The 16,402-nt window shown below is 37.2% G+C and overlaps 1 protein-coding gene across 1 annotated transcript in view; it reads left to right on the forward strand.

Annotated features, from left to right (window-relative positions):
- Positions 1-16,402, forward strand: part of Nox4 (NADPH oxidase 4) — a 111,480-nt gene that overhangs the window by 42,447 nt on the left and 52,631 nt on the right. Inside the window, exons 8-11 of the mRNA XM_048435224.3 lie at positions 341-421; positions 4,319-4,535; positions 6,279-6,443; positions 6,577-6,639. Of these exons, the coding sequence (XP_048291181.3) occupies positions 341-421; positions 4,319-4,535; positions 6,279-6,443; positions 6,577-6,639 (526 nt within the window). The remainder of the gene's footprint in view (positions 1-340; positions 422-4,318; positions 4,536-6,278; positions 6,444-6,576; positions 6,640-16,402) is intronic.

Genomic DNA, 16,402 nt, shown 5'->3' on the forward strand with positions numbered 1-16,402 from the left:
TGAGGCCAAGCTGGTCTACAGAGTGAGTTCCAGGGTTACATAAAGACACCCTATCTCAAAAAAGCAAACAAATGAAAAGAAAATGCTACTGAAAAGGACAGAGAAATTCTAAATCAGACTACACCATGGTCTTTATTTGAATTAGGAAGTGTAGATAACTTTCAAATGCTAATTATTAGTCGTGAGTTTTGATAGTTACCCAGTGTAGACCCTGATCTCAACAGACGAATGTTAGAAAATTGATAGTTCAGTGTTCTTCAGATATGATCTTCAAAATGAATGTTCCTTTTTCTGTGACAAAGGTAAAGTCAGACTGAGAGAAACTGCTTTGCTTTTGCAGAGTTTCTAATTATGATATCTTCTGGTATACTCACAATCTCTTCTTCGTCTTCTACATGCTGCTGCTCTTGCATGTTTCGGGGTAAGTAAAACAATTTGTGTCTGCAGTGTATGTTCTCACCTCACATATAACACAAGGGAAACATTTGTGGAAAGGGTGATCCTCTGCATGAGCCAGCAACTTGTTAGCACCCCCGGGGCTCCACAAGGGACACCTTCAACTCAATGCAATCAGTACGCCATCTACTAGGAGCCGGAGTCCTGACCTGTGAATTAAATTTCGTTTCATCACTTCCTTCTATTTTAGAAAGTTTTCACAAATCATAAATAGTATTGGCACCCTCCCATTATCTCATGTCAAGTTTTTCCAGGGAAAGAGCGCTTAGAGAAACAGTCCCATTGCCATTATATTGTTTTATAAAGTAATTGTCAAGGTGTTAGGCAATTTATATAAATTATTTAGCTATTCAGGGTGCGTGTTCAAAATACTCATTCCCTCCTCTCCTCACTTTTGGATGTCATTGGTAAGGACAGGGATATTAACCAACTTTGTTCCAATTGGATTGAATATATTTTTTTAGTACCCCAACTCTAGAACATAGAGATGTAAGGCTTCAGAAACTTGACCACTCATAATAATTATGAGCCCTGACCAATCATTGCTGCTCAAAAGGGGGGGGGGCTTGGGTAGATGTAACTGAGAACTGTTTTTGTTCCAATGGTGGAGGTATAATCTGTGGAGTCTTCGGCTGCAACAAAAGCCTTGGGTACAGTGAATCTCTTTGCATTTCCTTCTGGAAAGCAGCTGTGTTTATACCATGAACGCACCATGTTTTCTTTAAATGGCTAATTTGCTAGTTCAGAACTGTGGTCATGGAGGAGACATAGGACCAACATATTCTACTCAGGGTGCCAGTAGTTTAAAATACAATTATTCATGTACAATAGGCCAAACATAAAGTTCATTTGTTTCAAATATCTTCTGACATGAAATTCTCAGGATTTTATGAAGATAATATTTTGAATGCTGCAAGTGGGAAACTAAGGTTGAGACAGATTCAGTGACTTTTCAAAAATTTCTTAATTAATATAAATTTGATTCAGACATAGGCATTTTGAAGTTTCTTTTTTACTGCTAGACAGTACACACACATACTACATGCATATTTTTGAGAGCTTACCCTTCTCATTATGTGACTTTCTATTGTAATATTTCCTTAAAGTTTATCTGGCCTTACTTGGGACTATAATCTCTTTGTCACTATCCCTCCGTTGTTTAGTTCTCTTTCTTCCTCCTTTCCCCTTCTTTTTTTTCTATTTGGAAAGAGAAAACATGATAATTTAGTAGTATATACAATTATTCATTTTGCTTTTATGCCTTATTACATAAAAATTATGAAAAATAGTTCCATTGCAATTCAAAACAGTAACTTTTTATGGTTCAGGAGCTCAAAAAGTTGTTACTTTAAAGGAGGATTATAATAAGACCTTTTTTAACACAATCTTTTAAGAAAAAAATCTGTTTAAAAAGCTCTTTTTGTAGAAAAATATCATAGCAGAAAAAAATTTAATTTATATAAATAGCCAACAGAATAGCTACAGAAGAATTGAATATAAAAATCTATTTTATATCTGAATTAATAACGAAATGAAAGGGATTGTTATAATACCGAAGTGTCGTTTTTTATCCATTCAGTATATAATAAGCACTATACATTACATATTGGTTTTTTTTTTTTTGAACTTTAATTTTCACTGAAGTACAAACTCTTTCTGACATAAAGAAAATGGCTACTGGTAATTTTTGCAGCTTGTTCAAAGTTTTCTTTTTAATTAACAAGCATACATATGTAGGCAAGTTATTTTACATTATCTTTTGTGCCATTTCTGGGAATTCAGTCACATTTTTACTCCTAATACACATACGTAGTATCATTCTCCAGTCCTTTTTTAATAGGAAGGAGGTGGAGTTGTTCAAAACAAGATTCATGCATGCATGTTAAGATTTCTATTTTACAGTATACTGTAGACTTAATGAGAACAGTCTCTATGTGCTGGGCATCCACATCTCTGCCCATCAATGTACCGAATACTTGAGGTAAAGAAGAGTAATCTACCATAGGATTTCAGTCTCCCAGGAGATAATTGATTTGAGATTAAAAAAAGTCAATAAAGAGCCTCAGACTGTATCTTTGAAATACAAACATTTATTTACAGGAATTATAGCAATTCAGGGAATAGATGAATCCATAGTGACTAGAAAGTTTAGAAAATATTTGGCTTCAAAGAAGAGGTGATTCGATTGTTTTGGCCGCTTTTTCTGCTTACATAGATTTTACAGGAAAAAGGTTGATTACATCAAGTGATTTTGTTAAGGTTTTGTTTAACTGTAGAATTTTCAAATGTACTTTGAGCTAGCACTTTTTTCCTAATGTCAAACAACTTTTCTCTTTTAAATTGTGCTTCCTATTTAAATGACTGATAGTAATTGTTTATGTTTATGAATAATGATATGAATTCTGATACATATGTACATTCTGGGTTGATCAAGCCAGGTGTCCCAGTGTCTATCATAGATTAGCCTCAAATGTGACTCTGTTTTCTGGATAGCTGTGTCCCTATGGAGTAAATGCCAAATTCCGCAAATGCTCATTTTGATGTGGCAAAGCTCTAATTCCCACACAGTTTCTTCTTTTTAGATCCCAAATTAATTTCCCTAAACTTTAACCCAGGGATTTAAACTCTGTACACACCGTCATTCTTAACTTTTGTCACTGGTCATGTTATCAGTTAACATTGACTGAGTGTGTGTGTGTGTGTGTGTGTGTGTGTGTATGTGTGATGTGTGTGTGTGTGTGTATGTGTGATGTGTGTGTGTGTGATGTGCTGGGGATTAAGCCCAGAGCTTCAAGCATTACCCGTGCTAGGTGAGTACTCTGCCACGGAACAGCTGTATCACCAGCCCACTGATGTTTATTTTTTTGAGTTTTCCCAACAAGCTGACAGTTGCTTGTTCTTCCTTTCACTGCTTGTCAGTGCAACAGTTACACAACCCAGGGTTGGTGAGTTGGCTGAGAGGGTAAAGGCACTTGTTCCTGAGTCTGGGGACCTGACTTTGATCTCCAGAACCCATATTGTGGAAGAAAAATACTGACCTCTGCCAGTTGTCCACTGACCTCTGCCAGTTGTCTGCCAACCTCTTCATGACACATGGTGTGTGCATGCTTATGTGCAAGTGCACACATGCGTGCAGGCACACACACACACACACACACACACACACACTGAAATAAATGGAGACTGAAAGAAGAAAATATTCGAACTTCAGAAATCAACATAACAAAATAAAAAAGCATGAAATGCCCTTGTAAAGGGTTTTGAGCTATGTTCACTATGAGCTTTTTATGTGGCTTTGTTTATAGCGAGATTGAAAAACAAACAGTTTTGGGATTTAATGAGTATGTAAAAATTGTTTTCATAGATGCAACAAGCTCTAGCTTTTGGTGCCTGCTATTTTTGTTTACTATTTTTCCATGAACCATGAAGTCTGTTTTTTCTAGTCTCATCCAGATCAAATAAGATCCCTCTGTTTTTCTTTAAAGCTTGGAGATGTATAGCAATGGAGCTATTTTTACAGTGTTGATTCAAGTGAAAACTCATAAGTGGCTGTACAAATGCCTGATAGGATTCAAGCGTGTCCGACTCTCATAACGTCAAGAAGCTTGAACATGCTTTCCTCTACCGCCCAGACATAGCATTTGTGTGGAGAGCTAAGCATTTTCCCCTACCTCTTAGTAAAGAGAATTTATTTAAAATTTAGGACATTTTAGTAGTTCTGGAATAGATCGCATATAGAATACCTTTTATAAAGGTTATGTAAAGCCAACAAGGAAAAGGAAACAATTGCTTCCCTTTACCCCATTTCATCCACTGACTCGGTCTTTTTTCCATCTCCTTGTTTTGATCCAATTTAACATAGTGGGCTGTTGAAGTATCAAACCAATTTAGATACCCACCCTCCTGGCTGCCTCAGTCTTAACCGGACCCAGTCTCAGGATGCTTCCTCCCCAGACTATATCGCGGAACATTTTCATGGACCTTTGCCTGAAAGATTTTCAAAACTAGAAGATCGTAAGCAGAAAACGCTTGTGAAGATTTGCCTGGAAGAACCCAAGTTCCAAGCTCATTTTCCACAGGTTAGATCAATTCTGTGTTTAAGAATTGACAAGTCCGTGATTTCACATGACTGATATAACATTTAAGCAAGTCTCCAAACCTGTGTTTTCAGATACCATAAGATTTTTCAGGACATTTAGAAAGAAAATTGGTATATATTATTTTGTAATGTATCTAATACTTCAAGGCAAAAGACATACATTTAGACTATAGAATAATGGTAGTTATACAATTTTACTGAAGTTTGCTTCTTCTGGAGTTTGCTTCCAAAGACTACATATTTATTCTAAAGCTACTAAGACATGCAGATTGAATTGGAAAAACTGTAAAACAAAACAAAAGCAGCTATCAATTATAATACAGTTTTTCATAATGATACTAAACATTATAAATAGGGAAGTTGATTTCTTGAAAGCTTGCTGTGATATTCTTGGCACTATGCTGAGTTGCTCTGTATGCATGACTTCCTTCACTATCCACAACATAAATTTTGAAGCAATTACTCAACTATCAGCTGAAGACATTGAACTTAAACGTGTATCCTGACTAAAGCCTATAAACTAGTGGTGGAGGAGTAGTGTGTAGGTGGAGGGCTTTAACTCAAATGCTGCTCTTGAAAAGTTCCCCAAGGAATCCACAAATACTTCTGTAACTTCTACTCCCCTCTTCCCCTGCCACACACACACACACCTCATGTCTGCCCTTGTGGCTGACGGAACTTTCAACATTTAAGTGAGACGTCTGTTCTGCATATGAAATGGAGGACTGGATAGACTTAGGAAATTCTGCTTTCAAGAGAGAAGACAGAGAAGTAACAAAGCTATCATAAAGTTTTAGATGACTTTGGAGTCAGCTGGCCAGTTTTCTGAGTGTCGTATAATGATGAATATCATATGAGGTAAACATGGCAAGTTCCAGTTTACTGCCATGGGCCTTAATCATCAACGAGTGATTGGCTCAAAATGGCAAGACCACTGCGCTGCAGGACGTATCCTGCCCTATTTACTCTTCCGAGTGTCATGTTCATTGTCATAGTTTGCAGAGCAGGAGCTAGCTGCCTTCACTGAAGGAGCAATGTCTGGAACAACTGTGTGAATAAGCTTTCTATGAAGGGTCGTTAAAATAAGACTGAAGGTGATGCAGAATTAAACGCCTGTAAACCTGTAATCAAGAGGCAGAGACAATAGGAGAGCAAGACCAAAAGCATGTTGTACTAACACAGTGAGGCTCGTCTCAGATAAACAAATAAACATCTCTAGAAATAAAATACAATTCAGTTGTTTGCTTTAAAGAGATGTGGAGTCTATAGTGTGCACTTGGAGGGGAAACATTGTTCTCATAGGCATGTGAATTTCTCCATTCAAAACAGCCAGTGTTATTTAAATGTAATTTTGACCATATTATATAGTATAAAAGTTGTAATAAAATATGTTCAGTAGACCCTAATTTCAAAACTAAGAATGTAGTTACATTTAACATTGTTTATGTAAATCATATTTGCATATACATACCTATATTATGTTAATTAAATATCTAGGGCAGTTTTTTTTACTAAATATTGAACTGGTTTTATTTTTCTAAATAATACTCAGATAAATATGAAGCTTTAGCTTGACCTTTGCTTGAATGAACTGCTGTGAGCATCAGCTGTTTTTCTCATTCTTACCAATATCTTCATGTTGTAAATATACATTGAAATATTATTTATCAATTGTTTATACAGTCATCTGTTCTTGAAGCATACTTATACAAATTTCTCTTAGACCTGGATTTGGATTTCTGGACCTTTGTGCCTATACTGTGCTGAGAGACTTTACCGATGCATCAGGAGCAACAAACCTGTTACCATCATCTCAGTAATCAATCATCCCTCAGATGTCATGGAACTCCGCATGGTTAAAGAAAACTTTAAAGCAAGACCTGGCCAGGTGAGCCAGTGGTTAGTTGCTATGCAGTATCTTTAATCATTAGGTAGCTTTTGAACATTAGTAGCTAGATGTTTTGAAATAGTTTCATTTTCCTTTGATCATTTAAAACATTATCTGTTTGTTGCTTTTTTAGTATATTATTCTACATTGTCCCAGTGTATCAGCATTAGAAAACCACCCATTTACTCTCACGATGGTAAGACATACATTTCTTGAATTTTAAAAATTTTAGATTGCAGAGCAGTTTTGTGTGTATGTGAATGTACACATGAGCATATGTATTTGTGTATGTGTGTGTGCATTCGTGTCAGTGTACACACATATGTGTGTCTATACCTGTGCACATGTCTGAGTTTGTGTATGTATATATAGGTGTGAGTACGTATGTGCACCACATGTGTGTATTTGTGTGTGTATGGGTTTTACTTCACTCTAAAAATTATTGGAGTAGGATCATAGTTTCCTTCTTGTCTTAGTAAGCCGTCTTTATTTATTTATTTGTTTTTAGCAAAGAACTGTAGTTTTCTGTTCAGAAACTTTGTCATTCTTTGTTTTGCATTATTTCCTCATTCCTTACTATTCAGTACATATTATACTTACTTAAAACGTGATAAAACTTACTAATTTAAAGTACAGACAATTAATAGCTTCATTTTTCCATGTGTGTATTATGGACAGGGGAATGTTGATAGTTGTTAAAGTACTTTTTTCATATGCATGAAACGCTGGCAGTTCTCTCCCCAGAACCTTGTGCCCTGCACGTACTGGTACATGCCTGCCGTCTCGCTGCTCCGGAGACAGAGGCAGGAGAATCCTATATTCAGGGTTGTTTATGGCAAAAATAGTGAGTTTAAGGACAATGAAAATGACATGAGTTTCTGTCTCAAAAAGTATTTTGTGGCGTTCCATGTATGAATTATGCTTAGAAATCAGGTATGCACAGTATTTCTTAGAGGGCTCGAATAGAAGGTGATGTGGAAGCATCAAAAAATCTAGACAGTAGTAGGAGAGGTGATACCTCCACAGATGAGGAAGACAAAGTTGGAGAAATAAATTGTATAAATAATGTAGGTGTCTAAATAATGTTATCATTAACTATGTTTAACCTGCATTAGTATAATCATATATTTTTACCAATATAGGTTAAAATTTTACATCATATACATATAAAGAATTGCAAAAGTCAAGTGTAAGTATTACATGTCAGTGTATCATGTATTATATTCATGTGCATTCACAATGTCCTGTCCTACTCAGTCGTCAGCCTTCTTTCTTGAACTAGTTCATGCATACATAGATCAATGGTTTATGTTCTGTGTAAAGTCTAGGATCTACAAATGAGAGAAATAACCAATACACCATTTTTTTGCATCCAAGTTATTTTTTTTTCAGTCTGCTGAGACTCTTTTGGTCACCTCATTATGTAGTGAAGGTGCGGTTCACACTTACAATCCTGCGCTGCTCCCAGATCATGGAACATATAAACCTGTATCAACTTATGAAATTTCAGCTTTACATAATTCACAAATATAAGATAAAATAGAGGAGTTTTAATTTTTCTCTTCTAAGTCATTTTATCCATAATTTGACATAGATAATTCCAGATATTTTGTTGTCTCCTTCAGCATATGCAAACACGGCCACTAGATTATTTCACTAAACACTACACAATGGATAATTTCCCATTCTACCGCTGAGTTTATATGTGCCTCATTCTTTTCAATACATGGTTAGAAAACCCAGTTTACTTAATAGCCCCTTTAATGACTGATGTTTAGTTCATATTCATGTTTATGGTATAGATAAGAATAAATATCACATAATAAATGTATACAAAAAGTGAATCCAAACATGTTAGAGAAGTAGAAAGAAAAAGCATAATGACCATATGAACTTATGCTTGGAGTTGGAGTTTTGTAAGTCATTTTTAGATTATGCAAATTTCATTGAAAATCCATAACCCACGGGTATGATATTTTACCTTTTAGAACATTTGGCTCTCAATCTTTTATTGTGATTAAATCAGTCCCAAATAGTAGATTTGTGGGTTTGTGGGGTTTAGTGAGCTGTGTGTACAGCATGAAGAATGGTTGTGGGAGCACAGAAAACATTTGGCCCGTGCATAATACCACTGTGGTTTTCATTTTCAGTTTGGGCTTACGTAGAAGCTTATTGGCAGCTAATTGAGACAAGGAATTTATACTTAAAGAATGAAAGGAACCAAAAGCATGTGCCAAATTATTAGAATAAAACGAGGGGTCATATAAAAAATGATACTTTTGCTTTCTTTATTTCAAATTTTGTATTATGTCTGTGAGGACGAAACATGTTTCCCATCATCAAAGAAAAGTAGCTTGTCATCTAGTGACATAATGAGTGATATTTACGTCTGTCATGAAAGATGGCAGCACTGGCCGAGCCCAGAGATGGATTTATAATTACTTTCCGTGGAATGATGGGGGGGGGTTATTCTGAATATTCTTCCATATACTGCGCTATGGGCTTTGACTTGTGTGAAAGGGGAAGCATTTGTCACGAGAAATAGTGAAAACTCAGATCCCCACATAGAACATAAAGCCGGACTGCTGGAGTCCTCAGGACACAGTTCCTATCAGAAACCAGCGTGCTGTGTCTCACCCATTAGAGCGCTGGGGTCGCGTGTGCTTTACCAGGTTCCAGAAATATATCTGACTAGCAAATACTTGGCAATAAAGTTACACCTAAATCATATTTGCTTTTGACAGTTTTAAGGCATATTTCTATTTTTCAGCTTGCGTACATCCATTAAACATGAAGCTGTTATCAGAAGGTAAGGTAGAAGTGGAAGAGGGAGAAAATAAGAAGTAACTTTGGCTGGCTCCAGAGATCAGGCCTATAGTGACACAAAAATATCACGGCAAGAGTTTCACCTGACACAAAAAGAATGGAGGCGTCTAGATCAAACTTACCACTTCTCCAGGCTCCTTTCTCAAGTCAAGTTGAGGAACGCTCAAGAAAACGGGGTGCAGAACCCGAGAGGCTTTTAGCTTGCCCACGACCTTGAGTGTGCTGCATTTTAAAATACAGTTTAGATCAGCACACTCAGGTGTTGTTCTTATTAACTAAAACAAAAGTGTACTTTTGAAGTTTTTGCATTTATTTGTTTATTTCTTTTAACATCCTGCCTGCGGTTTCCTTTCCCTTCCCTCCTCCCAGTCATTTCCACTCATCCTCATATCCACTCCTCCTCAGTTTCTCTTCAGAAAATGTCAGGCCTCCCATGGACATCAACAGCCATGGCATATCACATTACAGTGAAAGTAGGCACCTCCTCTCCTATTAAGACTGGATTAGGCAACCTGGTAGGAGTATGTGTGTGTGTGTGTGTGTGTGTGTGTGTGTGTGTGTGTGTGTGTCTACTGCGTGGGTATAGATGAATCTGTGGAGGTGCCTACAAAGACCAGATGTGCCACATCCACTGAACGTGAAGTTAGAAAAGATTTTGAGCCACCTGACAGTGGTGCTGGGAACTGAACACTGGTTCTCTTCCAAGTATTCTTAAGCAAGAAAGCAAGAACCAACTCCTCAGCAAAGCAATCTACTCTGGAGAGCTCAGTCCCTATTCAGATAGGAAAGAAGCAAAACCAGTTGGAACAACAACACAAAATCCAACAATATGTTGAAGCATCCTTAAAAATTAATTAAAACTCCCTAATCCACCACCATTAGCCATAAGGGGAAAAAAACACAGTGAAACACAGTAAACATAATATACAACATGCTATGAAATTCAAAGAATTTAATATGAATGTGGAGATAACAGACGGGGCTGGAAAAGAAGGAAATGTAAGAGAAACAAGATTAAATAAAATAAAGGAAACAGCAGACAATTGGTAAGAATATTAAGGAGAGCGGAAAGAAGAAAAAATAAAATAGCACAATAAAAAAAAAAACATTTGTAAAGACAATTAGATAAATGCAAAGGAAAAATAGGTAAAGCTTCTAAAATGAAGACCACGAGAGATATTGCATGAGGTTAGTTTGTTGGGAATTATGCTCAGGACAGCATCCAGGAAGGCTTGATGGACAGGAAGGCAGCCAGAACTTGAACAGCGTGGTAGAATAAGAGAAGAGATTTCAAAGTGGCTAACTAAGAGTTCTCCAGATGACTTTTCATTTCACAGTTGTCTGACATGAAGTCAGGGACCCAAATCTTTTTATCTCCTAATTGACCTGTTCCTGGATTTGAGGTGCCTCCAGGACAAAGAAATTAGACACGGATGAGGAATAAGCTTTTGGAATGAATGTACGTTTCTGGGAAAAGTCCCAATAGGAAGCCATCCCCACAGTCAGAGAGTTACTGAATGCTTGCATTGTGAAAGTTGAGAAGGATTGAAAGGAAAAGTGAAAATCCTGGGCAACATAACATGTCAATCACAAATTTCATCTCAAGACAATAATTTTTGCTAAGTAATTCCTTCTTTAGAATCTGAAATTAATCATATAGATCCCATTTATTAATATATTTAAGCTTCAACATCTCCTGTCCAAGTTACATTTGGAGGATCATAAATAAAAATTGTTGAAGGGAACAAAATCATTGTAGAATGTCATTGAGAAGAAAAACTTATCAGAACTCAAGTTTCATGATTTTTTCCCCCATCAGACCTTTGTTGACTTAATGCCTATATAAAACTTTATACTTGGTTCCTAAGCTACTCAGTGAGTCTTGGCAAGTGTTTCCCAGCTGTGTTCTGCAATGATAAAATGTTTGCATTTTTCTTTTGCCAAAACACTATTATTTTTTTTCTAATTTACAAAATTAAATCCGAAATGAGTTTTCAAAAGCCAAGACTTAAGAAAGCATAAGATGTTATACTTGCTACAAAATATAGCATCTCTTCATTTTTAGCAGAGGTAGATGTTATGTCCCTTGATACTTTTAATCAATTCTCACTTATGGAAATAATGCGCAATCTTTTGCTTTTTCATTATTAACTCATTGAAGCATATGTGAATACATCCATGTCCTTTCAAATATTATTTTCATTCACTAATAAACATGCTTTTCTGACATCTGTAATTTAGGTTATATTATTCATTACTTTTTAAGCTTGAATAACCTGATTTCACATAAGTTTTGAGTCAGACTCCAGTGGTGGTCCTGTTTTTGCCTACCCTTTACATAGCATGCCTGCTCTTCCATCGTTTCTATGTGGCATGTTTTTTATCTTTTAAACAGTTACTTTTGGGAGTATTTTTTTATTTAAAGAAAATAAGACAAAATTTTATGGTTGTTAATTATTAAATTTTATGACATTATATATAATTAGAAAGTCTGCGTCAACTACTTTGATTGTTTGTCTTAATCTCATCTGCTTAATTCTTAAACCTTGTTTTACTTTTATTTTCCCTGTGTCTTTTTTGCTCTGGAAACTAAGATGGCTGAGGAGAAGGTAGACTGCCAGGAGCAATGTGTCATTATGGATTCTAGGCACAGCGATGAAAACCACAAACAGTGATTAGTATCCAAGGAACCCAACAAAATGTTTGAATTTTTTGAGAATTAAATATCAGCTAACTCCTGTACTTTGGCTGTCTTCCAGGAGAAAAGAAATGTCTCCTCAGAGGCTAATGCTGGCCCCTGTGATAAATGTGATTTAAATAATGTACTGTGTTCGGAACAAATGGACTGGTTAATATTAATTTGATTAATTTAGTAAATAGGGACTTTTTGTTTTTTTGTTTGTTTGCTTATAGTTTTTAAGTTTTTGTTTGTAGTTTTTGTTTGTTTGTTTGACAGGGTTTCACTGTGTAGTCTTGACTGTTCTAGAACTCTCTCTGTAGATCAGAATGGCCTTAAACTCACAGAGATTCTCCTGGTTCTGCCTCCCCAGTTCTGGGATGAAAAGTCTGTGCCACCACCCTTGGCTCAGTCTGTAGTTTCTGATACTTCTTTCACTTCCAGGTATCAAGCAAAACATGTTGAGATACTTCCTTCTTGACTCTGCCCTCCTTGGCTACTGTCCCACGTCTCAGCTTGTCAGATTTGATTTTCCTCTCTAGTCTTTAACTTACCCTCAGATTTGTCCACAGCAGTACACCCTGAAGATAATTCCAAGATGCACAATGCCCTCTTACTGTTAAATACAGTGACCATTTTCCAGTACTTACTGGTCTTCAGAGCTCAGCACCTTTTTATGCAGCTGACCATTTTATTGAAACACTTAAAATTTTCATTTTGTTTCCAGGACATTGATTTATCCGGCTTTCTTCCCCATTCTCTGACATTGATTCCGTATTATTTCGTTTATTCTCCTTGTCATCCTCATGAGCTCTAAAGATCAAGATGCACTGTGGTGATTCCCAGAACCCCTATCACTTTACAGCTCTGCGTATTTCTCTGGCAATCCATTTGTGCTTCCAGTTCTGAAATTCCCGTTCCCATCACTAAATGTTTCCCAGATATTTCAGGCCCTTCCCTTTGATTGATAAAGAATTCACTGGAGAGTCAAAATAGAAAATGATGTGCAATGACTTACTTTATTATTATTAATTAAATTTAGTCATTTATTTTATACCGGACAGCTCTTCCCCCTTCCTCCTCTTCTCCTTTTCCCTCCGCTCACTTCTCCTTTGTCCCCGTTCCCACCCCCCAATAATCCACACTTGTTTCTAATCAGAAAGGGACAAACCTCCCGTGGGTATATGACTTACTTTTGAACATACTCTGTTTGTTACATTAAGAGTAGGCAAGGAAGGCGGATGTTGGTGGCACACTCCTTTAATCCCAGTACTCGGGAAGATGAGGCAGGCGGGGTCTTTGTGAGTTCGAGGACAGCCTGGACTACAATAGCTAGTTCAAGTCCAGGACAAAATCCAAAAAAAAAAAAAAAATGAGTAGGCTAAAGGAACAAGAACATAAATAGGAAGGTCATCCAGTAGAAGTGTGATGATTGCTTTGACCTGGTTGGTGACACTGGAGATGGTGAGAGGGGCCAGCGTCTGAATCCATTTTCATTTTGAAGTGTAAATGGTCAGGACTTGCTTTTTTTCCCCCCCAGAAACTGAAACTGGATTTTAATTCAAGCTTTGTATCTCAGTTTCTGCCTAAATAATTTGAGATCTATTCACTAACATATAGACAAGCTTGGACTGGGGTCCGGGTTGTGATGGGAATTTTAAGAACACAGTTTCAATCATAATATTTGGAAATTACATGCAGTATCTTGTGTTACTTATTCAAAAATGAATGATAGCTTATTCTTTGTTTTCAATGGACCATTAGTACCCAACCCAGTCCCCTGTGTGTTTTGCCTCTGCTTGCCGTAGAGTTTGTGGAATGGTACTTTTCCTAATTTTTTCCCTCTGGGAGAGATGAGGTAATAAAGAAATGTAGACAGAAACTTTTAAAAATCTTTGAATCCGATCTCTTGCTTCCTGTCTCAGAGAGCTATGATTCTCCAGTACAGATCTCTCCCCACAACCTTTGCTCTCCCTCACTCTGTCACTCATCTATTCCTCTCTTTCTTTCTCTCTTTCTTTCTTTCTTTCTTTCTTTCTTTCTTTCTTTCTTTCTTTCTTTCTTTTTTTTTTTTTTTGAAAATGGCAGGCCTTGCATGTATCTGCCAGCCATAGCATACAAATTTTCAGTAAGACTAAACATCTCCTCTCCTACTAAGGCTGGATGAGGCAACACAGTAGAAGGAAAGAGTCCCAGAAAATTCTGAGGTAACATATCAGAGCCAGCTCCCACTCCCACTGTTAGGAGAACCACAAGAAGATCAAGTATAGCTATAATATATGTTCAGAGGGCCTAGGTCATTCCCATGCAAACTCTTGTGCTTGGATCTTCTGACTCCTTTAATTAATCCTCCCTGTCTTTCACAGGATTCCCTGAAGTTCATTAAAGTTTGACTGTGAGTTGCAATATCCTTTTCCATCAATAGCAGAGTGAAGCCTGTCTGATGACAATCGGGCTAAACAACAATCTATGAGTGCAGCTGGATATCATTAGGAATCATTTTATTGACTTTTTTTCCCAGTCATGTTTGTTCTAACCCAGGTCTCTGGGTCCTCCACGCAGTGTTAGGGGTGTACTTCTGCTCATGGTATGGGTCTCAAATTGGACGACCAGACATTGTTTGACCACTCCCATAATTTCTTCTCATCTTTACCCTTGCATATCTTGTAATCAGGGCAAATTGTCAATCAAAGGTTATATGGTTAGGTTGGGTTCACAGTCCTTCCATTTGAAGTCTTGCCTGGTGACAGGAGATGGTCAGTTCAGGTTCTGTATTTTCCGTTCCTAGGTGTCTTAGACAGGGTCACCCTCATTGATTGCTTTGAGTTTCCATTGCCCTATGTTTCTAGCTCATCCCAGAGACACCCGTGGTTCCATTTGTCTTTCCCACTACTCTCTCCAACTCCCCCACACCTGATGTCACCTGTCCCCATGCCCACCCCTATCCAGACCCCTTCCCCATCCACCTGTGATGTCTATTCTATTCCCCTTCACGGTAAGATTCGTGTGTCTCCCTTTGACCCTTACTTGTTAGCTCTTCTGTGTCAGTGAGTTATAGCATGGTTATTGTTTATTTTATAGGTAATATTCAAACATAAGTGGGTACATACCATGTTTGTTTTTCGGGGTCTGTGTTACCTCACTCAGAATGGTATTTTCTAGTTCCATCCATTTGCCACCAAATTTCATGATGCCATTGTTTTTAACAGATGAAATATATTCCATTATGTAAATGTACCACATTCCCTTTATCCATTCTTTGGTTGAGGAATATCTATGTTGTTTTCATTTTTTGGCTATTACAATAAAGCTGCTATGAACATATTTGAGCAAGTGTCCTTGTGGTATGATAAGAGTATCCTTTGGGTATATATGCCCATGAGTGGTATAGCTGGGTATGGTAGGTCAGTTCCCTCCATTATGTTTTGTTTATTGTTTCTATTTCCATTTTCAAGTCTTGAACAATTTCCTTCAACTGTTTTTCCCTCCCCTTGGGATTATTTAAAGGATTTATTTATTTCCTCCATTTTTTTTGTTTGACTTTTCCTCAGTTTCTTAAAGGGCCTTTCTCATGTCTATTTTAAGGAGCTCTATCATCTATCAGCTGTGTTGGAATGTCCAGGTCTTGCTGTTGTTGAGTAGCTGGGCTCCAGTGATTTCATATCACCCTGATTGTTGCTGTTACACAGGCTTTTGCGCATCTTGTTTGTGATGGCTATAGGTCTATGTATTTACTCCTGGGTTTGTCTTTGTTGGATGGATGTTTTGTTCCTTGACTTTTGCTTTCTTTCTGGTCTTCTGGCCTAATTGGTCAGAGGATGTAACTAGGTGCCTTCAGGATCAGCAGGTTGTCTCTCTTCTTTCCCCTCTCCCTCCTGAAATGAAAGACCTTTCGGGTTTGGGGTGCCAATGTTGCCTCTGTATTTTCAAGTAGTTGTGTGGTTTCTGGGATTCCTAGTATGGTGTGCCCTCCATTAAAGCAGAGTCTTCTGCCAGAAACTGTGAGTCAGACAATGGAGCCCAGGAGAGCAGGTGCAGTTTAGGGTTGTCGGGAAGGCTTTAGGGAATGCTAACTGTCTGTGCTGGCTGTCTTACCGGGAGTCCCTAGGATCAGCCTGGTCTCTGGTCAAGCTGCTGGAATTGTGGGTGAGAATCTATAGTGTTCTAGTGAAAGACAGACTTGTTTCTCATGGCGCTGCCTTTTTATATATAGGGAAATTTTAATTTCATGTATTTTCTCATTTGTTTCCTAAACCACCATCTTACCACATTCCGCCTTGATAAATTTTGTCAGGTATATTCTAATTGTGCCTATCACTTGCTTTGTTTTCAGAATAATATTTTCTATGTTTTTAACCTTAAGCTGGTCATTTTAATATTTTATTTTTACATTTGTTTAGATTTATTTATTTTATTTTCTATGTATGAACGTTTTGCCTCCATGTGTGTTTGTGCA

The sequence above is a fragment of the Myodes glareolus genome, chromosome 24 (genome assembly GCF_982192425.1).
Source record: "Myodes glareolus chromosome 24, mMyoGla1.1, whole genome shotgun sequence".
Taxonomy (NCBI): Eukaryota; Metazoa; Chordata; class Mammalia; order Rodentia; family Cricetidae; genus Myodes; species Myodes glareolus.